We start from the raw sequence: 23,799 nt of genomic DNA on the forward strand, positions 1-23,799 counted from the left end.
CGATGAAAGGGACGCAAAAGGGACGTTTTCAAAAGGGACAGTTACGAGAATACCGCCCCAGGGGCGGTATTCTCGGGTTTTGTCCCTTTTGCGTCCCTTTCAAAAGTGTCCCTTTTGGCGAGCACTGATTGGCTAAAAGCCAACAACCGGAAGTGACGTAACGCAAGCGCGGCAAACCTACTGCTAACTTTGCTCCATGCTGCCAACGTCCACTGCTTAACCGGAAGTACGTCACGATGAAATGGACGTTTTCAAAAGAGACAGTTACGAGAATACCGCCCCAGAAGGGTAACTTACGGAAATGTTATCCGGTGGGTAGCTTGGGCCCCTTTGAGATAGCCTGCACTGATTGCACGATATGAAAGGCCTTGTCTAGTCCCTCACCCGCGTTGATGGCTCCTTTGAGATAGCGTGCATTGATTGCACGTTACGAGCCGCCTTGGCTAGCCCGTCACCCCCGTCGAGATGCTTTCCACGTATGGGCTTGCCGGTACCAGGCCCCGAAATAGTCGATGGCGGGTTTTTACTTCATGCACGTTAGCGACAGGGTCAAAAGTGCGCATCAAGAGACGCGACGAAGACCAGGAACTACGAAAATGAGCAGAAGCAGGAGTTGTTGACATATAATCCACGAAATTCTGGCCTTAGTCAAGTTGCATGATTTACTCAACCCAACTAGTTTCTGAATTCGAGATTCACATTACTGAAGCGAGGGAGAGCACTTGTAACTGCAAACAGCTGCAACAAAAGTCCGTATCCTCAGCCGCCATGTTCGGCCATCAGCAAGGTCGCTCGCCTAATGTCGGTGTCGATAGCGGTATCTTAACTGCGGAGCGCTTGGAAGTCGCTCCGCATGAAGTGCTGATCGTGAGGAGCCGTACTGACGGATGGTCGCGAAGGCTCTGGCCTGTTACCCGAGAGTGCATTCCGCGAAAGAGATCTGCGATAAGCAGTCATTCCATGTTGCGTAACGGGTTTTTGTGTGATGGAGCGAGCTTATCGGGTTCCGCCCTCGGCAAACGGCCCTTCGTTTTTGTGTCGTCCGTGAAGCGACTATCGACGCGGCCCCATAGCGTTCCGTGCGCTCCCTTTTAGCGGCGTCGTCGTGTCGCAAGGGTAGCAAGGGCGGCCGCCGCATTCTGGGACAAGGCTGTTTGGGGGACGCTGGCGCCGCCTGTCGGCGTCGCAGCGCACTGAAACTTCCAACTCTTCGGCGGAGCAGTTCACCTGGAATCGATTGATTTCTCAATGTTAGCTCCGCCTCTTTATAGTCGTGTTCCGCCGCGGTACAATTATTCGTGACAGCGCTCGCACGTAATCTGGCGCTCGTGTTTAGAAAAGATGTGTGTCAATGCGGGCTCGTTGGTACATAGCTAAACTCGGAAAACAGTGCTTCGGCGGGGCAGAAAGGGCGCGGCGAGAGTGGTGAGCGCTGCTGCACTGTCGAGCTGCTGTTGTTTCCTCAACAGCTTGACAGCGCGTCTGTGGAAGTTGGTTTAGCATGTAGAGTCTGTCGCGTCACATGTGACAGCGCGCTTCCAGCTGCGCGAAGTGATCGCGGCCTAAACGAACTTCTCTTCGCTTGCGCGCGCACCCCGTGCATCGTCCGTGAGGCCTGGCAGCTTACTGGGTGGAGAAGTGCGCAGCAGAGTTTGTTTGCTCGGGAAAGCCCCGCGACAGCCTTCGAGGCCGCAATTCGATTGGCGCGTCGTTTTATAAATGTGCAGCGTCTCTCTAATCCGGGGATTCTTCGGTTGGGTGTGTGGCATGATTGGGACGGGGTTTGGTCGCGCTTGTGTCAAACAACTACGGTAGGGCAGAACTTGTTCGTTTAACCAGAGCTGCCTCTGCGCATGCTGTGCTATCTCTGAGCGTGCTTTCCGTGTGAGTTGGGCTGTCGTAAACGCGGCCACGATTGTGTGCGTTTACAATGAAATTCAGGAAACCAGTGTAAACAATTTAATTGAGACACCAGACATTGAAAGATCGAAGGGAACCTGACACATTTAAACGACGTAACGAGCATTTATTCGTCGTCACTTGCATTGTCTCGCATTGTGTGCCCACTTTGACGGCCAGCGGTGGCGCACTTTGTGGAACTATATTTGTAAGATGAACTCAGCCGCTATGGCCAGCTTCCCCCGTGTCATAATAGCCTGCTGAGAGATGGCTGACACTTCCGCAATGTCGACTGCACGCTGATCAGTGGGCGGCCGGCATGGAATTTCGAAAGAAACGGAAACGCGCGAATGCGTTGTAGGTTCATGAAAAATATTGGGGGGGGTGGAACAGTTGGCGAAATCGAGAGATTTGGGGAAAGAGAATGCAGAGTAAACAAAAGCGTTAGCTCCGTTTTGTTATGTAAAGGTTGCTTTGCCCAAAGCTGTGCTCATGCGCATCAAGCCCGTGTTTTTTTCTCACGTTTCAGGCCTTCCGTCTTGCAATGCCACTTGACGTACAACGTAAACATGTGCCTTGTTGACCACTTTTGATGCTCCATTCTGCGGATTCCTCTACAAGGCTTGACGGGAAGTCATCCGCCTTCGAACGTTTATGTAGATTGAATGAAGCGCCTTCCTGGGCCAACGCGAAAAAAAAAAACTGGTTTGTGTTAAAAAGCTGCTTGCTTGTAGGCGGAATGGACGACCCTGGGGTCGTCCTTGTGGGCACGCTGCCTCTGGAAGCTCGGGGTAGGTGTAGAGTGCGGGGCCCTGTTCAACCGGAAACAAGCCTCTGGAAGTGACAGGCGCGCAGGAACAGCTGAGTTGACAGCGGGGCGGATTGGGGATTGTTTCCCGCGGCGTAAGAGCAGCTGCTGCTGGGCCTGCGGGCGCACCTGCTGGTGCAGCGCTTGCGTTGCCCGCGACTTCGTGATTTTATGCCCGTTGTTGTTGGTTTGATTGAACTTACTGATTGATGGCCGCTTTAGCCGAAGTTTCCTTTGCCACTCCGAGAGGTGTGCTCATTTGACCTAGTCGTCATGAAAGCGTAATATATCAGTAAGTTTATTTATGCACTGTAAATTACAGACATTCCTAATTCTGCGCCGCTTGAGCACTAGCGTGCGTGTATGTGTGTGTGTGTGTTTGCGTGGGTGTGTCGTATTTACTCGAGTTTGAGCGCCCTCTTTTTCCCCCGCGATCGTGATGCCTAAAGTGAAAAGGGGGGAGGGTGCTTAGATTCGAAAAATCAAAAATGACCCCCCCCTCCACACACACACTTCTTTTTCGCGGCGGTACTCGGAAGGCGGACGCAAAGCATAATGTTTATTCAGCAAATATTCAACAAAGGGTAAGGCAGTGTAGGGGGGATTAGTTCCCCGTGCCGGCCCTCACCATGCCCGTGCATTCGTCACGATGGGGTGCGCCTTCTCGCCCTTCCCGCGCGCGCTGGCGCAGTCGGGTCCCGGTCAAACGGTAACTACGTAAACGACGGAACAGACGGACTGCTAAAACTATTTTCGTACAAGTGGCTTGGGTCAATCCGGCGTTCATCTTTCACAGCGAAGCTGTCAACGGCCTTTTTTTTTTTTTTTTTTTCGTTTGTCAGGGGAATACGTTTTGCAGCAAAGCCAACTTTGTAGCGAATGCTGTGGGGCTGCCAATCTGATAAGAGAAACATTGACCCCCCAACCTGCGCTGCAAACGTGGTTGGGCAGCGAAGCCCAACGACTGCAATACACAAATCACGATTGATCGGGGCGCCGTCCAAGCGAGGGCAAAAGTAAACACACCGAGTGCTTGTACGTACGTGTTTAGCGTACTTTTGTGTTAACTGCCCTGATAAAATTTGGAAAGACTACGGTTTTACCTTGCGGACAAACAAGAGGCTGTCCGCTTCTTGGTTACTGCGATAATGCCGGAATGCCCTTATTTCGGGCTTCGTGTTACTTGTAATAAGGCTGCGGCTGATGGCTATCCAGGATACCTGCTGATGTAAAACTTTCTACGGTTGTGTTATTTAAACAGTCGAACATCGTAGAACTTGGTTAGGGGCAGGTCCGATAAAGCACGAGCTACAGTCGTGTTTTTTAATGGCAGCATCTCCACTCCTTGGATGATGGCGAGGGTGCGGAGTACTGGGACTCGAAATGACATCGTTGCGCCCTGAGTGACACCCGATTTGAGCCGTGAGTTGCACCTTGATTATTCTATAAATGAAACTGCAACTCGAGGCTCAAATCGAATTTCGCTTGATGGTGGTGTGCGCACGGATGGACGCGGACGGACATTGGGAGGTCCTAAGGTACTCCCGCACCGTTACAGGCGAGGGAGCAAGCCGATTGACTCAGGGTCGTAGCCCAATGGGTAAGACGACTGACACTAACTCTGTCTGGTCTACGAGACATAGGTTCGAATGCTACCGGTTCCTGTGTGATTTTTTGCGATTGTAATTGCTATGCGCACGGACGCGGACGGACATTGTGTGATTCTAAGGTACTCCGCACCTAAAGCCTGCTTCTCCCGTATGTTGACGGCACTCCGTGTTCGGTGATTGCGGTCATTTTAACGTTGACCAAGCACGGAGTTTGGGGCGGCTGTTCCGGCACGTGAGCACGATGCGGGACCCGTAGTGCGGTCGGCGTTATCGCGTAGTGCGCGGCAGCTAAGGGCAGCCCGCGCTTGGGCTGTTATTCGCTTGCGACGCGCGAGCACGTTGGACGCGGGCCAAGGAGGGAGGCGAAGTTAATGGAGTCGGTGGCGCCGGCTTTTCTTTTCGGGTCGGCCCTTTCGCCGCCTGATGAAGCTGCTGCCGCGCGGCAACAACTGCCCGGCGTCGTCATGAGGGGCCCTGTTGGCGCAATCTGGGATTCTCCCAGGATGGGGCGTACGTGCGCGAGTGGGCGATCCTCTCGTGTCCTCCCTCCCCTCTGCGTACGACGGTGCGTTCAGGGTGTAGCCAGGCTCTTAGCCGTCCTAGTGATAACCGCTAACCGCCGGGGCGGGGGAAGGGGGGGGGGGGGGTGGCGCAACGGAAAGAGCAGTGCAGAAGTAAGACTGTCATTATCCCCCAATCTGTACCACACAAGTGCAAGACACGAAACAATTGTGACAAGTACATTTAATTTGACAGAGTACTCTTAGTGGCCGATCGCAGTACGATTTTTTGCTGAGTTGTCTCCATCTGATTAAGAGCTACAGAGCATTTGCAAGTAAGTTGGCTTTGCTCCAATGCATAGTCTGCTGACTTGCAAACAAATCCTACGATCTAGCCATAGATTGCTTCGCTGTAAAAATTATGTTTGCATTTCGAGGAGGGCTCCATGCAAAGCCCTATGAAAGCAAAAACAATTCTTGGCTAGGTTTGCTGCATACCAGGGTGTTGAACCGGGATGTTTCGGGTTTGGTTCCCGAGCACCATTCCGTTTCAAACGGGTTCAGTGGGTTCGTAGGGAAAAAAAGCAGGATTTTTTTTTAATTATTCTTTTAGTGCTACGCTTTCGTTTCTTCATTTCTCTCTCAGGTTCGCATAAAAACAAATACGTAATCTAAATGCTTCTTTTTTTTTTTTTAACTTCTTTTTTATGTGCATATGTGTGTGTGTGTGCATGCGTGAGCTGATTATAGGTTGCATTACAGCCAAATTGCTGACAAGTTAATTTATAATTCTTTCGTGGTGGTCTAACGACTTATAATTTGTTTTAACTGTTTTGTGTCGCACTTCTTTTCTGTTTGCAGTGTCGAGACTTTGTCAAAGCTGGTGCTCTGAAGGGGTTAACACCGGCGGATGTCGTCCAAGATTGCGACATAACCTTCTGTTGCGTCTCCAATTCGCTGGCAGCCAAAGAAGTAAGTGTATTTTCAGCTCATTTTCCTCTTTTAAGTTAACTTATTGGCATTCCGAATGAATTTGTAGCTTATTTTGTTGTTAAGCATGATGACATCACAAAAGGTGATGTGAATGAAGCAGAAAACAAACAGTTACTGTTTGCTTCACTTGTCACCTTATGAGCTGTACTCTTCCTAACCAACATGCACCAATGAACCGAACTGTCCGTATCACCTGTTTTAGCCCCTCTTAGCCTATGCACAGTGGCATGTTAGGACTCTACATTTCTGGGACTTTTGTTCCATCACAAACTGTTGTTGGCTAAGCCCTGTGCAAACCTGGAAGTGAGTTTAGCGTAAATTTAGTTGGAAGGGGAGTAAAGCGGACATGTCACAGAATTGGCCACATGAAAGTATAGATATTGGCAACTTTTCGTTTCTTACCTAGTTCACTTTACTTTAAGCTAACAGTAGTTTGTGTGTGCCAAGGGAAGGAAAACTGCCCACAAATTGCTGGCTTCAGATTATATAAATTCCAATAACCTAAAAAAAATTTTTGGTTGCTGTTGCCCAGAGATGCTCAGGGGTGACAACATTCTTTGGTTTTATGCAGTGATGTCATTTCGCAAAACACGGGAAAAGTTTCAATCAGTTATACAGTGAACCTCGGTGTAACGAAGTCGGTAAAATTCGTAATTTACTTAGTTACTTGTAAATTTTGCTACATTGAAATTCGCGGTTAAAATGAAGTGCTGACCACGTGAAGCGGTTCCTGCAAACGAAAACGGGGCGCACATACATGGCTGGCGCGCTGTTTCTGTTTCTGCGGGAGCCTAATTGTCTATGCGGGCATCAGCGTGAACCGCTGCCCAACACACAGATTCCACTTTGGCACAGAAAGTTTCACACACCATGCACCAAAAAATTCCCCCACATTTCCCCGAAGGGGAGCATGGGGAAGTGCGAATGCACGGGTGATGCTATGAGGGGGAGTTTGTTGAAATTTGGTGGCATTTGCCCGTTAGTTACATTAACACCCCCACGTGATCACGTTCGGGCCGCGACAGCCTCGCCTTTAAACCCTCGCGCAGCGCGACGGCAGGCGAACGAAGCGGGAGAGAAGGCGAGAGCGCGCAATGGCAGGCGAGTGAAAGGGGAGAGGAGGCGAGAACGCGCAACGGCAGGCCAGCGAAGGGGGAGAGGGAGGCGAGAACGCGCAAACGGCAGGCGAGCGAAGGGGAGACGGAGGCGAGAGCGCGCAAACGGAAGGGGAGAGGAGGCGAGAGCGCGTGACGTCACGGCGAGCGGAAGGGGAGAGGAGGCGAGAGCGCGCGACGTCACGTGGCGAACTACGTCATGGCGCCGTTGCTACGCACGCTCTCCCCTCCGCTCCGTGCCGTTGCTAAGGGCGAGGAGGCGCGCGCGCGATAACACCTGCGGCTGAAGACGGACGGCGGCAGAAGCGTGACTCAGGGTAGCGTAAGAAGTGCATTCGCACTTAAAATATAAGTCCGAGCGTGCCGCACCAGCTGAAATCCTGAAATTCTGACTCAATTGTTCTGAAAACAGTCCATTCACGTTCTGTAAACGGCAGAAGGCTGCATTGCGAACCAACACCTCGCAGACATAAATTTGTGCCTGATGAAGTGTGAAGTCTCAAAAATTTAAGATATACAATTTCGGCTGAAGTTGGAGGAGGTAAAACGTTTTATTGAGCAAAAAAAAAGAAGGTGGGTGGCGTCCTCAGTTCAGGAAGCCGCGCGCTTCCGCAGCTCGGGTGCAGGCTGGTCAGTGCACGTTCCCACCGCTCAGGGGATGGGGAAGGGAGGGGATCAAGATGGTGCGGGCAGAACCATACAAGGTGGGCTGTTGTGGCTGGGAGGTAGCAGGAATGGCAGAAGTAGGAGAATGTGGGGGGCGGGGAGATGTGCGACAGTACGGTACAGTTGAAGTATGTGCCTGTCTGTAGCCGGCGCCACGTCCGGGCCTCTGCTGTAGTGAGCGATGGGTGGGGAGGGGGGTAGTGGAAACGAGTGTGGCGGTAGTGGGCAAGCAGGTCGGTGTATCTGAGCGGCAGAGGGTGGAGGCATGGTGCGGATGCCAAGTCGTCTGTCCTTGGACGGGAATCCCGGAAAATGAGTTCACGGGCAGCGGCATGTGCCTCCTCATTCCCTGGTAGGAAGGCATGCCCAGGTGTCCACACTATCTGGATGGTTGGGGGAGTCTAGAGGGATTCAAGTATCTTGAGAGCCTGGTATATGGAATGCGGCCAAGAAGATAGTAGCGGCAGGCCTGCTGAGAGTCTGTTAAGATGGTGAGGTGGCCCGTACTTGTCGTGGTGGTGGCTGCCAGGGCTATGGCGGTTGCTTCTGCTGTTGCGGTTGTGGTGTTAGGTAAGGTGGCCGAGGTGAGCATAGCACCTGTAGAATCCGTGACTGCCAGGGTGGCACGAGATGTGAAAATGCAGTGCGCGATGTCGGTGTATCTGCTGTCTGGTTGGCCAGAATAACGTCTGTTGGGGTAATTGACCCGAGCTTGATGGCGGCCCTTGTTGTACTCTGGGTGCATGTGGTGCGGTATGGGGGTTACTCTGATGAAGCTACGTATAGGTTGCGGGAGATGCTGGAGTGGCTCTGCTGGTGGAGGGTTTGGTCGATCCAGAGATCGGAGGACCGTTCTGCCGGTAGATGTCAGGGCCAGGCGGGAGAGTTGGTTTACCTGCTGTGCTTCCAGGAGTTCAGCAAGAGTGTTATGCACTCCTAACTGCAGTAGCTTCTGGGTGGGTGTGAAGGCAGGAAGACCGAGGCCGATTTTGTACGCCCGACGGATGAGCGCATCAATCTTGGAGTGTTCTTGAGGCTTTAGCTGTACATATGGGGTGCCGTACGTGATGTGGCCGATGAGAATGGCTTGTATGAGGCGGCAGGTGTCTTGCTCACAAAAAGACCGTGCTGATGGATGCAAATTCGCTTGATGAGATGAATAAGTTGTGTGACTGTACGGTGTAGTTGTGGCAAGAGTTCTTGCGGGTATCTAGCGTCAGTTATCGATGCTTCGCTCATCTTAGCGGCGTTTTTGTTTAGAGGACCCTTAATATTCTCGTGAGTTTGCGTACCATGCCTGCTGTGGCTTTGCTTGCCCCTCCTAAGCATTGTAAGCATTGTAGGAACAAGGATGGCCGTGCAGCAGCCAAACTGGCTCGTCCGCACCACCTTGCTGGCGTTGCACTGTGTAGACAGCCCACTAAGACAGTGCAGAAATATTCTTACGTCAAGCACGTAAATATATATATTGAACCTGCCTCATCAGCTTAAACCAGGCATTATGGCACAATCAACTCGAAAACATCCCCTTCGCATCCCGGTTACTGCGGAGTGCTGCATGACGAAGCGCCCGCCAAGCCGGCCGATCGGCCTGACCGTGGCAGCAGTGCCACCACACGTGCGTAAACGAACAGGGGTCACGTTGGGTCACGTTCACGTGCAGCTTTCAGGCGGAGTTTTACAACTGGAACAGGTCTAGTGACGTTGTTTGTAGGCAAGGAGCCCGTTTGCGGACTCCATGGCTCGCTGCATCCACATCATTGGGCAGCCTGTGTCGCCGTTTGCGTTTTATCAAGGCCCTGTTTCGGCGTTTGCGTCTACCAAAATCTACTTCTACAACAAAAGTTCCGTGCCTAGTTAGTTGTCCACGAAACCGTTACATTTAAATTTCAGCGAACGGGACTTCGTTACACAGAGGGTGAATATTGTCACGAAGACAAGGACGATGCAGTGGTGTTGAATGACAAACACGTTTATTGGAGCGAACTTGTGCTCCCCTAACAACTCAAAAGAATACAGAGGCGGCGAAGCAGCGGTGACGTCGAATCGAATGCCCCGGCGTCCGCACTGCAGGCTTTTTATCTTTTGGCGCGCGTGGTTCTCGAAACGTCGATTCGCATCGAGAACATAGTAGATCCAAGAAGATTATTCTGGGCTGTTCACGTTAGATCGGAATGCTCTCCCTATCACAACAGATAACACATGCGGCACAGAAAGAAAGAATGGAACACGCGCTTCCCTTGGCGCAGAGATAACACAGACCGGCGCAGCCGGGCGGTAAAAGCAAAACACAAATAAACAAACCCAAGGTATGGTTCGCGGCATTACCCCCCCCCTCTAAGAGTGCATCGACCCGATGCTAACATAAGCGACAGTCCGAACAAATGAAAATAAAAGTTCGTCATCGTCCGTAGAAAGGTTTTAAGCGAACCACGTGGACGACTTCAGGCCGCGTGCGTCGTCGTGATGTGCCGGAGTCACCATCGGGGATCACTTCGTAGGTAAGTTGGCTAACACGTCGTAGAATCCGGTATGGTCCGAAATACCTTCGCAGGAGCTTCTCACTGAGTCCGCGTCGTCGGATGGGAGTCCAAACCCACACACGATCCCCTGGTTGGTACTCGGCGTCTCGGCGTCGGAGGTTGTAGCGGCCCGCATCCACCAGCTGCTGGTTCGTTATACGAACTCGAGCGAGCTGGCGGGCCTCCTCCGCACGTTGAAGATATCCGTGGACGTCGGCGTTGAGGTCGTCGTCTTCCACGTGCGGAAGCATGGCGTCGAGCATCGTAGTCGGCCTTCTACCGTAGACAAGCTCGAACGGCATCAGCTGTGTCGTCTCCTGGATAGCCGTGTTGTACGCAAACGTGACATACGGGAGCACTTCGTCCCAAGTCTTATGTTCAACGTCAACGTACATTGACAGCATATCTGCGATTGTCTTGTTCAGACGTTCTGTTAGTCCGTTCGTTTGGGGGTGGTACGCCGTCGTTCTTCGGTGATCCGTGTTGCTGTAGCGTAATACTCCTTGCATCAGCTCCGCAGTAAATGCCGTTCCGCGGTCTGTGATTAGGACTTCCGGGGCTCCATGTCGCAGCACAACCTGGCTTATAAAGAACTTCGCCACTTCTTGTGCAGTCCCCCTCGGAAGAGCGGCGGTCTCTGCGTAGCGCGTCATGTAGTCTGTCGCTACGACAATCCACTTGTTCTGTGATCGTGACGTAGGGAACGGGCCTAAAAGGTCCATTCCAATCTGTTGAAATGGTCTCGATGGGACGGCGATCGGTTGCAGAAGTCCGGCGGGTCTTGTCGGCGGCGTTTTTCGTCGCTGGCAGTCACGGCAGCTCCGGACGTAGTGGGTGACGTCAGAGGTAAGGCCGGGCCAGTAGTACCTCGCCTTGATTTTTCCGATAGTGCGGGCTGTGCCCAGATGTCCGGAAGACGGGTCGTCGTGGCACGCTTCCAAAATTTCGTCACGAAGGTCCGCGGGGATGACGAGAAGGTAATTCGCTCTTGTTCCGGGGCTGAAATTCTTCTTCACAAGGACGGAGTTTCTCAGGCTGAATGCTGGTAAGCTGCGTTTGAAGGTCCTAGGAACGGCAACGTCGCATCCCTCGAGGTACTCGATTATGACGCGTAAGTCGGGGTCGGCACGCTGCTGGGCGGCTAGGTCGCTCTCCGTCACGATCCCGAAGAACGCGCTGTCTTCATCAGAGTCTTCTGGTGGTGGGTCGACGGGGGCGCGGGACAGGCAGTCGGCGTCGGAGTGTTTCCTGCCGGATTTATAAACGACTGTAACGTCGAACTCCTGCAGGCGCAAGCTCCACCGCCCAAGACGGCCAGAGGGGTCCTTCAAATTGGCGAGCCAACACAGCGCATGGTGGTCTGTTACAACCTTGAATGGCCTTCCATACACGTATGGGCGAAATTTTGAAATCGCCCATATAATAGCCAGGCACTCTTTCTCAGAGGCAGAATAGTTTTTCTCCTCCTTCGACAGACCACGGCTAGCATAGGCGATTACCCTTTCGCAGCCGCTTTGCTTTTGGACAAGGACGGCACCCAAGCCTATATCACTGGCGTCCGTATGCATTTCCGTTTCGGCATTTCCGTCGAAATGAGCGAGCACGGGCGGGCTTTGCAGGCGTTTTTGCAGCTCGCCGAATGCTTTTTCTTGGTCGTTTTCCCAGCTGAAAGGGGTGCTATCTTTCGTCAAGCGCGTGAGTGGCTCTGCAATGCGTGCGAAGTTTGCGACGAAGCGCCGGTAGTATGCGCACAGCCCGAGAAATCTCCGCACGCCCTTCTTGTCTTTCGGCCTAGGGAAGTTCGCGATAGCTGAAGTTTTTGCCGGGTCAGGTAGGACTCCCGCGGCGTTGACGACGTGGCCCAAGAACTTGAGTTCCCCGTATGCGAAACGGCACTTTTCAGGCTTCAGCGTCAACCCCGACGTACGAATGGCCTCGAGTACAGACTCCAACCTTGCAAGGTGTTCGTCGAAAGTCCGGGCGAATACCACTACGTCGTCGAGGTATACGAGGCAGGTGTGCCACTTAAGGCCAGCTAGCACAGTGTCCATGACTCTTTGAAATGTCGCTGGTGCTGTGCACAGCCCAAACGGCATCACCTTGAACTCGTATAGGCCGTCTGGGGTTATAAATGCAGTCTTCTCTCGGTCTCTCTCGTCCACTTCAATTTGCCAGTAGCCGGTCTTCAGGTCCATCGATGAGAAGTACTTCGCGTGGCAGAGGTGGTCGAGGGCGTCGTCGATTCGGGGGAGGGGGTACACGTCCTTTTTCGTGATTTTGTTCAGTCGCCGGTAGTCAACGCAAAACCTTAATGTGCCGTCTTTTTTCTTTACGAGTACGACGGGCGCAGCCCAGGGGCTTTTCGATGGCTGTATAATGTCATCGCTCAGCATGTCGTCGACTTGAGTCCGGATGGCTTCCCGTTCGTGTGAAGAGACGCGGTACGGTGACTGTCGGGTAGGTCGGGCTCCATCTTCGGTTATTATTCGGTGCTTGGCTAGAGGGGTCTGACGTAGTTTTGCGCTCGACGAAAAACATTCGCTATAGCGACGCAGCAAAGCCAATAATTTTTTCCGTTGTTCTTGCGGTAGCGCCGGATTCACGTCGAATGGCTGCGGGAGCTTGAATGTTTCTACGGGTGTGCGTTCAAAGTCGGCGACTGCGATCACATCACTTGCTTCTTGCGTTTCTTCGAGGAACGCAATTGCAGCTCCCTTGTTTAAATGCTGGTACTCTTCGGTGAAATTAGTGACCAAAACGTGAGATTGGCGTTGCTTAAAGTGCGCAATGCCTCTTGCGACGGAGACACCGCGGTCGAGAAGCAACCTTCGATCACTCTCTACGATAGCGTCGATGTCAGAAGCAGCATCCTCACAGTAGACGGCGATCATCAAGCTTGCGCGGGGTGGCAGGGTGATGTGATCGTCGGCGATCCTGACAGCAGCACGGTGATCGGGGTTCGGCTGCGGCGTCGTGGAGTGATTGGAGGAAAATGTTATCGACTTGGTCTGCAGATCAATTATTGCGCCGTTGTCCGTCAAAAAGTCCATTCCGAGAATCACGTCGCGGGAGCAGTTAGGCAGAACGACGAACGCCGCAGGGTACGTTGTGCCGTCTATGGTGACGCGCGATGTGCACGTTCCACTTGGCGTCACGAGGTGGCCTCCTGCTGTGCGTATGTGCGGACCGTCCCATCTGGTCATAACTTTCTTCAGTTTAGACGCAAATGGTCCGCTCATTACCGAATAGTCAGCTCCCGTGTCTACGAGGGCGACTACGTCAAAGCCGTCGATGGACACCTTGACGTCAGATGCAGTCGTCCTCGAGTTGCGGGTTCGTCGGGGCGTCGTATCTCTGCTTGTACGTGTTGATGGTCGGGCACTGTGCATCGTCGTTGTCGTCGTCTTCTCAACGGACGTCTTGGTCAGGTCGGGTACGCGTCGCGCCGTGTAGCTGTCGTCGTGTTCAGGAGTCTCGTTAGGGCTAGGTCGGGTCGTCGGGATGAGGGCATGTCGTGAATGATGGTCTTCAGCTAGTCGCTGCGTCGTTGGAGGGTTTTCATTTTTCCGCCGTTGTGCAACTTTACCTCCCGAAGTTGCTGCTTTTAGTTTCCCCCGCGTGGGCTGGGGGACTTTCCACGTGAGAAGTCAGCAGTGCTGCGGCGGTTTGGTGACTGAGACGGGTAGGGCGACGGTGAACGGTTGAAGCGGGCTGGTCCTCGGTTGGTGTTGGAGAGGTATTCTTCGATCTCAGCAGGGCGCTGGCCGTATCGGGGGCGTGGGGCGTCGACGGAGAACCCTCGCAAACCGAGCCTCTTGTAGGGACAGCGACGGTAGATGTGGTCGGCCTCTCCGCAGTGGTAGCACAGCGGGCGATTGTCGGGCGTTCGCCACACGTCGGTCTTCCTTGGCGTCTGGTATTGGTCTACAGGGCGTCGGGCGGGCGGCGTTGGACGGCGGTATGGCTCAGCCTCTTGACGACGGGTTGGAGCAGGGCGGGGTTGACGAACAGCCGAGGAGTAGGTCATGGCTTGTGGTTCGCGGGGTGCTTCCGACGGCGTAGAAGTTCCCAGTGCGTTTTGGACTTCTTCTCGGATTACGTCGGTCAGGGAAGCCACTTGAGGTTGCGGCGTCGTTGGAAAAAGCTTCCGAAGCTCCTCCCTGACCACTGCTCGGATGGTCTCTCGCAATGTATCGGAGCTTCCATTTGCAGCACCGATGGTCTCCGAGAACAGCGCGTTGACGGGGCGGTCGTACTGCCTGGTTCGAATTTCTAGCGTCTTCTCCATCACGGCCGCCTCAGACGCGAATTCGGCCACTGTCTTCGGAGGGTTACGGACTAGACAAGCAAAAAGCTCTTGCTTCACTCCTCGCATTAGAAACCTGAGCTTCTTTTCCTCGGTCATTTCAGGGTCCGCACGACGAAAAAGTCGCTTCATCTCCTCAACGAAAATCACGACTCCTTCGTTGGGGTGCTGCGTTCGAGTTTCAAGCAAAAGCGCGGCTCGCTCTTTTCTCACCACGGTAGTGAAGGTCTTAAGGAACTCCCTCTTGAATTGAGTCCAGTCGGTCAAAGAGCTCTCATGGTTCTCGAACCAAGTTCGAGCAGCATCTTCTAAGTAAAAGAAGACATGCCGGAACGTTTCTTCATCGTCCCACCTGTTGAAGATGCGGACGCGCTCCAACTTCTCCAACCATTCTTCGGGGTCTTCAGCGGGGGCTCCCCGGAACGATGGCGGTTCTCGGGGCTGCTGCAGGATGATTGGCGACGTTGTTTCTTGCACCATGGTGTTGGTTGCAGCGTTCCTTCTCTTGGGCCCTTCTGGCAGAAGACCGAACTCGGGCGGTAAATCTTGCAGGCGGGGGCTGGCTCTTGTTGGACTGGCTTGGCGGCTTTTCGAGGTTGTAGTGGGCATGAAGGGTGCGTACCCAGCACCTCCACCAGATGTCACGAAGACAAGGACGATGCAGTGGTGTTGAATGACAAACACGTTTATTGGAGCGAACTTGTGCTCCCCTAACAACTCAAAAGAATACAGAGGCGGCGAAGCAGCGGTGACGTCGAATCGAATGCCCCGGCGTCCGCACTGCAGGCTTTTTATCTTTTGGCGCGCGTGGTTCTCGAAACGTCGATTCGCATCGAGAACATAGTAGATCCAAGAAGATTATTCTGGGCTGTTCACGTTAGATCGGAATGCTCTCCCTATCACAACAGATAACACATGCGGCACAGAAAGAAAGAATGGAACACGCGCTTCCCTTGGCGCAGAGATAACACAGACCGGCGCAGCCGGGCGGTAAAAGCAAAACACAAATAAACAAACCCAAGGTATGGTTCGCGGCATTATGGTATGCGTAAACTTGAAGTTACAAAAAAAATTCCGTGGTTCGTTACATTAAAGTTCATTACATCGAGGTTTGACTGTACTTAGAGTTGTTCATTTTCAAGTGAAGCCCGATTTGACCAAATATATACACCCCAGACATGTTTCAGGAGATTTGATTTTAACTCGATTTCTCCGTGGGTGAACCTTTTCAAAGTAGCAATCTGCACAATTGCGGGCTGAAGGTCCGCCGTTCTCAACCAGAACCTAAAACTAGCAAGCCCCACAAACACAGCGTTAGAGCTCATTGAGTATTAGCATGACTCTGCCGCTCGCTCACTACCCCAGGCTGGCAGGTGCTCCAGTGGCATTGTTGTGCCTAGCAGATTGAGGCAGTGATGTCACGAGGACTTTCTCCCAGCTGAGATATGTTCACCGATTGGACAGGTCTCGAATGGAGGCGGACATATTGTGCGCGCAGATGATAATGTATGTAAACAAGGATGGGTAGAAAAATCGATGGCCAGCTTTGTGGAAGTAAAATGTTTAATTTCTTAATAGTCATCAATGCTCTTTACTGTCATCATTACTGATTCATTTCCAAAGAAACACCATATTGCTGAGAGTATTTGCTAGAAAACCTCGATGTCCTCCAGATTACTAGCTCGAAACAAACACCAATCTTAGCGCATTAGAAATAAGGAGCTTGTAGTACCTACCGATAAAACATAGTGTATTATTACATAGTACATCTGTAGATTTAATTTTTAAAAAAAAAACAATTTCAGAATGGCTTTACAACATAACTCAATTTCTCCCCGATTTTCTGTAGCACCCAATCTTTAAACCCCCTCCCTTTGATTTCAAAAAATATATAAACCAAAAACGAACAACCCTACTTACACTGCGTATTTTCTGTTTTTTGACATTTTACGTTTAGCAAGTCAATACAAAAACTTTGCACATTATAGAAAGTGCAGCACTGGTATTTGATGCTAAGCGTGTTCTTTCTTTCTTCACTTAGATGGTGTTTGGGAACTGTGGAGTCTTGCAAGGAATCAGCGACAACAAGGGCTACGTTGAGATGACATCGATAGACCCAGAGACATCGCAGGACATATCAGAAGTAAGCACGGTTCAACTGAGTGCAGACAAAAACTGTTCTCTCATCTGGGGCAGTGAGTGCATTGACAGCCGTACCTTCTATCCATTTTTTGCGGATCTTCTAAGTACGAAACCATTAAGGCTGAACGTTTGTTGTGCCTATCGCAAACTTGTGTGGAAAATGTATTGCAAGCATAGTCATAACCACGTGTTCAGTGGTAAAGCTGCTGCTTCACTAGTTCCACAAAAATTTGCTTTGTTACACGCAGCTTTGTTAGACTTTTCACCTAAAGATGGCATAGGGTGCACATTCGCAGCCCCTAAATCTCTCGCATCCTTGGGGTTAAGTTGGAACGGGAGTCTGCAGTTGTGTGAGCACTCCGGCTTCGATACAACCTTGGCAACTGGGGAAAGGTGTCAAAACAGCTGCCTAATGTGAAAATGGCTTTGCAAGGCATCAGAGGGATTTGTGTGGGTTTTCCGCCACCCACACTGCACCAAGCACGGTCCTTTGACGAGGGCATTCTGGCCAAAAGCTTCCCTGAAATTTGCAGCACAATAGTGTCCCAAAGTCCTAACTTCCTCCACCAGAAGACTGCCGTGAACTGTATAGATGCTTGATCTGTAGTTAAGATGCTCAGTTTCAACATCAATACTGCTTACATTGTGTAAAAGTGAATCTGCATTACAACCTATTTGTCTTGAGGTTGAGATCGACTCTGTGGGTGGTCTGTAGCCTCTGCAGTGAACACATGATTACTGAATGGAGGCTAGTCCTAACGCAGCAATCTTGCTGTTCTTGAAGTTTACCTAAACACACTGTAGCCCTCACTGTGTACGACTCCAGGCGTGCTTGGGAAGTGTATTCTTCCTGCCTGTGGGCAAAACACCATTCACTCACTGGATTGGTTTCCTCATTTCCAGGCAATCCTGTTGAGGGGCGGCCGGTATCTGGAAGCGCCTGTGTCCGGCTCCAAGAAGCCCGCCGAAGAAGGCACGCTGATCATCCTTGCTGCCGGAAACCGGTCACTGTTCAATGACTGTGCCAGCTGCTTCGAGGCTATTGGCAGGCATGCCTTCTACCTAGGTGGGTTGCACTCTGTCAAAGCGCAGTGCTTACATCAGTAGTGCCGGGCCTTTTTGGCTTCTAGTGTTGGGAAAACCCCGGGATTGCTTAGTAGCCAGTTTAGTGCATGGTTCACTGAACCTGCCGTACATATTGTAAACGCTTTTGTCACTGCAAGCCGCATTAACATTGTAACTGCAGTTTAAGGTTAGTTAACGTTACTTCAAACTTCTTGCCACAGAAACAATTTTTGTATATGTGATAGCAAAATGAAGGGTTTTTTTTTTTTTTTTTTTTTGCCCACTTTTTTACTGTCCAAATTTTGATGTGCAGGCTGGGCAGTAGTTATGTTCATTTTGTTATAGGTGCCTATCATTTTTGGTTGCATCAGCCAGAAGTGCTGTCAACACGTCCAGGTCGCACAGCACTATATGGGCATGGCGATCGCTGACTCGCCTTCTTTTGTTTTTAAATAACTGTACCCAGAGAAGTGGGGGCAAAGTTTGCGGCAGCGTCCATCTTGTTGTCGCTAATGCTGCAGTGAGGCCTTTTAAGCGGCAGGTTGTTTTTCATTGCCGCCGGCCTCTGATGCATGTTAAGTCAGATTCATTAGACCCGTAGACGCTTTCCAGTGGTATTTGTCTCGCATATAAGCAATAAAGTGGGCACTGCATTGCCTACAGTACCAAGTCACATCCCACACGATTCAAACACCATGGTTGGGTGCCCAACGAAAAGCTTTCATGCTCTCTGTTCTTCTTTTGCGCGCTCCTATCATTGTGTTCATGAGAGGGCTTGGCCAACTCTACTCCCTTGAGTGGCTGTAGACGGCAGGCAGCACGGCTGCCTTGAGATACACAAATGGAAATAACACCAGCTTTTTGAGGTTGGTGCAAGTAAGGTGCATTTCTCCAACTTCTGGTTAGAATCTTCGCTCAAATTTTTCCACTGCCAAACCTCAATGTTCGAAATGATAATACAAACAGAAACAAGGGGAAAAGTTGCTTTTATGGCCTGCATCTTCCCTTAAAGCATTTTCTATGCTATTTGAATTGCAAAGTTCTCAAGTGACAGATGCATTGCCCAGATCTGTTTTAATTGTGTTGGACTGAATTTTATGTGAGAGCCTGACCGGCTGTAGATTACCTGGCTGCCCTTCCCTTCTGCGTACACGCGTGCGAATAAAAACTGTGTGGCAAATCGCTGGCCTCTTTTCCCTACGTGAGTATGATTCGGTATGAATATACCAAAGCTTGTCTCTGCCATGTCCAATGCTTTCGAACTACGATTACTGGCGCTTACTTCTGTTTCTCCCTGCCCTCCTCCTCCTGCCCACAGGGGAGGTGGGCAACGGCTGCAAGATGAGCCTCATCCTGAGCATGCTGCTGGGCACGACGCTGGCAGGCCTGGCGGAGGCCATGGCGCTGTGCGACCGCGCTGAGCTCTCCCAGAAGGACTTGCTCGAGATCCTCGAGCTGGGCGACCTCAACTCCCAGCTGGTCAGCCAGAAGGGCCAGGGTTGGTACCCAGTAAAAGCTCACGAATTGAAACTGCAAGGAGGAGCCATCTCAGTTCAAATTAATGGAAGGTTGAACTAATGGAAGTGAAGAATAACAATGGTACTAGCAAAAGTTCGAGATTACAGGCTTCCTTTTGACCTTGAAGGTGAGGTCCAGCACTTTTTGTTTCAACAAGCTTATGTTTCATAAGGCCTCCTTTCGATTTTCTTGAAAACTGAAGAAGAGACAGGCAGCATTCATCCCGGCCTTGACTACAACCGCACTGATACTTTGTCCACCTTTTCCTCCTCGTCACGGGTGGCGACAGATCAGCGCTGCTGACTTGAGAAATGTCCTGGTCTGCCACCGCACCACACACCATGGCATACGGACACGCATCAACGTAGCCCACAAAGATAACGCTTGCCGAAACAACCTCCATGGGGGTTTAAGATTGTTTTTGCCCAATTTAGCTTCTCTGTTCTGAGTAGCTAAACCCTCCTTTCCTGAGGCATTGGAACATCGTGTGTGAGTACTGGGAGCATTGCTTGCCCACGTGCCTCTAGCATGAAGCTGCTGGTGTTCAGATTAACCGTGGTGGAACGTACTCGTGTTTGAATTAACGGCCTTAGTTTATACGTAGTCTTCTATAGAGTTTGGCCAGACCGAACCTTACTGTTCAAATTATGCTAGATTTGAATTATTGAAGTTCAAATTAACAAGCTTTCATTGTATGATCTTTTGATATACTGGCTTATTGCAGCATGTACAGGGAGAGATGAATCTTTAACCAATCTTGATACTTATAATTGAATACTTGTTATAATTGAAAAAGGGGCCATGAACTATAATGAGTGGGAAGCAGGCTTTTTTGGCTGTGTCAGGAGCAAAGTTTGCCCAGCGGTGCGCTACACGCACTGCTGACTGGTGGCACCCTTTGTACCCTCTTCTCCCCCAGCCCTTCAGTGCCTCCACCACTGCAGTCTGCAGAGGCACTACCGTATTTACCCGATTCTAACGCGCACTTTTTTTCCGAAAAAATAGGCCGAAAAATCGCATGCGCGTTAGAATCGGATACAAAACCGAAACTGCCGTAGCAGCGGGGATTTCGTCCCACCCATCGCCATCGCCATCTCAGGATGGCGCCAAAGCTTTTAGCAACGATTTTTCGGACGCAGCAAGCCTAGGCGCCTAGGCTTTTCTATCGGAGTTCCCACAAATCGTCCAATCGTTTCACTTGCGCGCTTGATAACAGCAATGGCAGCAGCGGCTCCCACGCGTTCAAAACGAGCGGTCGGCTGAAGCGTGCATCTCTGGAGAAGCTCTCGGGATGGGCGTGCGATGCGTGGGCCACGATCCCATAGACCATGGTTGAACGTTCGTTCAAAAGTGTGGCATCGCGAACGCACTTGAAGGCACCGAGGCCGAGCTGTTGTCAGCGGAGAGCGACGAGGAGTGAGATGAGTGAGATTACTTCGGGAAATAAATCGCCCGTTTCTCTAGCATTCGTTTGTCTGGGTCACAAAGTCCCGTGTGCGTTACAATCGGAGGTGCAAGTTTTTTCGTTTTTTTGCCAGGAAAAGCGGGTGCGCGTTGGAATCGGGGGCGCGTTAGAATCGGGTAAATACGGTAATCCTGTGATCAAGCTGGAGAAAGGAGGTGTCTTCGGTTTGGCCGCACTTGCCTACTCAGTTGTTGAGTGCAGCATGTAGTGCCTGCATGTGTTTATCTTCTATTTGCCAACGGTGTGGAGAATGCAGGATAAGTTCACAGCCTTCCCTGCGCTCCCAAGAAAGGAGGTTCAGAAGCAGACGGGTGGAACAGCTGCGCCATTTGTGCCATTGACGTCAAACCCGTTTTCCTGCCCTGAACCACCCCTATTGCGTATTGCGCCAAACTCGTTTTTCAGCGCCATCCTGGGCTGCAGAGCCCGAACTGAGCAGCGAGATATGACTGCCATGATGCCACATTCCCGAAAACTTGGCTGAAACATTATGTTTTCGTTTTCAATGCGACTCTGGTTTCGGTTTCATCAGAGCTAGGAGCGCCTATGGCAGTTGGCTTTTGCTTAGCTGTAAGGCCGCGTGCTCTTGCCGAACCTTGGATTTATTTGTTTGCCGGTGCCAGCCGCTGCGCCACAATCTATGGGAAATGGCCGAAAGTGATTGAAGTGTTTTTGTGTCACACCGCAAACAGATTCGTATACAAGGTTGCAGTTTATTGAAAGTGAACTTATAGTTGGTCGAAAATTTTTTACAAGCGTAGCTACATGTACTAAACAAAAGGGGTATTGGATGCTTTGCCCTCGCTTTCTAATTCGGTTTGCCTGTGTTGTGAAATAACTACTCATTTTAGCTTGCGAACGTTGAGGTTAGCTTTGCTTATGTAAGGAATGGGGCAGCATTAATCGTACATTCTAACAAGCTCTCGTTACGTAATCAATGGCGTACATTCGTCAACTCTCACAACCCCATGACAAACGAAGACAAAGATACGTTCCTCTTTGCACGCACTGAAACCACTGTTTGATAGAAAAAATGCAAGCAAACGCCTTCTTTTGCAAAATTCCACCATGAGTTCGCGTAACGCTGCCGTCTACCAGACACAAAGTAAGGCCTGTTATCTGCTCCCCTTCGACTCTATGCATGACTCTTTGAACTGTGATAACGCAGGGCACTCGCTGGGGCCCAAGGTAGAAAACTCCGCATATTGTAAACTTCCAGGTGTAGTGCAAGAACTGCGTTTCTGGTTTGGAGTAGGTCCTAGTGCATACCGTATTTGCTCGTGTAACGAACGCACTCGCATAATGAACGCACCCCGAACTTAGGTCGCCAAATTAGCCTTATTTTTGTCCCCACGTAATAAACGCACCCACAACTTTTCAACCGTGCAGCCCCACGAATGGCCGTACTGTAGCTTTCCCGGTTCACTTGCTCCCACTGATGATGACACCGCATGGAACCTAGAGCCGTTTGTCGGAGTAAAAACGAACAAACACTCCGGCGCGGTGTTGTGGGAATGCCAATCACAACGACGCTCAGTCGGCTCAGTCGGGTGAGCATCTAGCCTTACTTTTCTTCGTGATTGTGTTGTTGTTACTTACTTCCTTTTCTGCTCGTCGTGCACTTTGCAGTCGGCGATGGGCCGAAATGCCAGTTACACGGCCAGTTTTAAGCTAAAGGATCTAGAGTATGGGAACCGCACTGCCGTTAGGCATTTCGAAATTGGCTAAGTGAAACCTTGACAAACGAAGAAGTGTAGTTCAATAAAAACGCTGTTTACCAATTGTGTCACGTATATATACACGAAAGGTATGTTATCTAATGCTTTTTTTTTTTTTTTTTTTTTTTTTTTTTTTTTTTCTCTCGATGCGTCCTTTTTTCGTCACTCCAAAAAGGTTTCCAGAAAATTGCCCCGCATAATAAACGCACCCCCAACTTCTTCGCTTCTGTATTATGGGGAAAAAAGTGTATTCATTACGCGAGTAAATACGGTAGTAGAATGTCTAATACAGTAGATAACGAGATTAACCTTAATTGGCGGGTGGCTGGCACAGCAGCCTGTGCCAGCGGCCTTTCTGGCTGCACCAGGCCTGGTACAAAAGGCAATTTTGTCTGCTTCCAGGACTGCTCCCATGCCCATGTACCCTGTTTTACCTCTGAGCAAATGAAAAAAGTGCAGCACCAGTTCTGCACTTGCGCCGAACTAATTGTGAACTGGCTGAAAAAGTGTAAGCTGAATCAGGATAGTGCCCGTGTACTTTTAATACACTTTGTGGCAGCTTCAAACTGCTTGGCACGTTTGTGCCATGGCTTGGTGGCGGTTGGAGGAAGATTGGTGGTGGTTTCCCTTGCTCGTTGCAGCCATCATCGAGGGCACCTTTGCCACCAGCATGCCCCTGCAGCACTTGCAGAAGGACCTGTGCCTGGCCATCAGCATCGGGGACCAGCTGGAGCAGCCCCTGCCCGTCACGGCCGCCGCCAACGAGGTGGGCACTCGCTGCTGCCGCTCCCTTGTGGCAGCCGCAGTGGCCGAGGATACTGTTTACCACATGCACTGGGCGTTTGTGTTATGGCAGGGGTTCACCAATGGCAGCATGTGCTTCAGCACAGCTGCGTCTGTTCGAGGGGCTTATGAATGTCTGCCGCTTCCCCTTGCGCACTAGGATACCACAGGCCTTCTGCGTAATTTTGGCCCCAATACAGCATGTCTGTAGGGTGTCAATCTGGAAGCTTGAGGGGGATTAAGGACGAACAGAGAATACTGGAGGTATTTTTAATTTGCAGAAGACAAACCCTGGTATTTCGAGTCCTTCCTCCACTCGAGCCTCCATTGGAGGAGACCCTTGAAATCGATTTGCCCGTGCATAAGCGTTACGAAATCTCTCCCTCAGTCTGCGGAACACCTGCAAAAAATGCTTGAGGAACTTAGTACTTTTGCAATTTCTGAGGCTTGTGTTGAACAGGGGTATCAGGTACTGGGGCGGTTTGGTGGCCTGTCATTTTCAGTGCTGAAATCCAAAGACGAAAAGTCGTCCTCGGAGTTGGTGCTGCTAATATTATCCAAAAAATCATGTGTAGAATCAGTGCAGGCCACAGTGCAGGCCACGTAGAACAGTGCAGGCCACGTGTAACATGACCGCATGTAGCACAGGACTGGTTCTAACGTGGGTTTTCCTGACCACCGGTGCGCTC

At 51.0% G+C, this 23,799-nt stretch overlaps 1 protein-coding gene across 3 annotated transcripts in view; it reads left to right on the forward strand.

The window, feature by feature from the left end:
• Positions 1–23,799, forward strand: part of Ndf (Nucleosome-destabilizing factor) — a 114,680-nt gene that overhangs the window by 76,279 nt on the left and 14,602 nt on the right. For all 3 annotated transcript variants that reach the window (XM_077702667.1, XM_077702668.1, XM_077702669.1), the window contains 5 exons: positions 5,679–5,789; positions 16,461–16,562; positions 17,465–17,627; positions 18,945–19,124; positions 22,969–23,093. In XM_077702667.1, coding sequence (XP_077558793.1) covers positions 5,679–5,789; positions 16,461–16,562; positions 17,465–17,627; positions 18,945–19,124; positions 22,969–23,093 — 681 coding nt within the window. The remainder of the gene's footprint in view (positions 1–5,678; positions 5,790–16,460; positions 16,563–17,464; positions 17,628–18,944; positions 19,125–22,968; positions 23,094–23,799) is intronic.

This window comes from Haemaphysalis longicornis, unplaced genomic scaffold (assembly GCF_048455015.1).
Source record: "Haemaphysalis longicornis isolate Haplotype H1 unplaced genomic scaffold, Haemaphysalis longicornis Haplotype H1 scaffold_3, whole genome shotgun sequence".
Lineage (NCBI taxonomy): Eukaryota > Metazoa > Arthropoda > Arachnida > Ixodida > Ixodidae > Haemaphysalis > Haemaphysalis longicornis.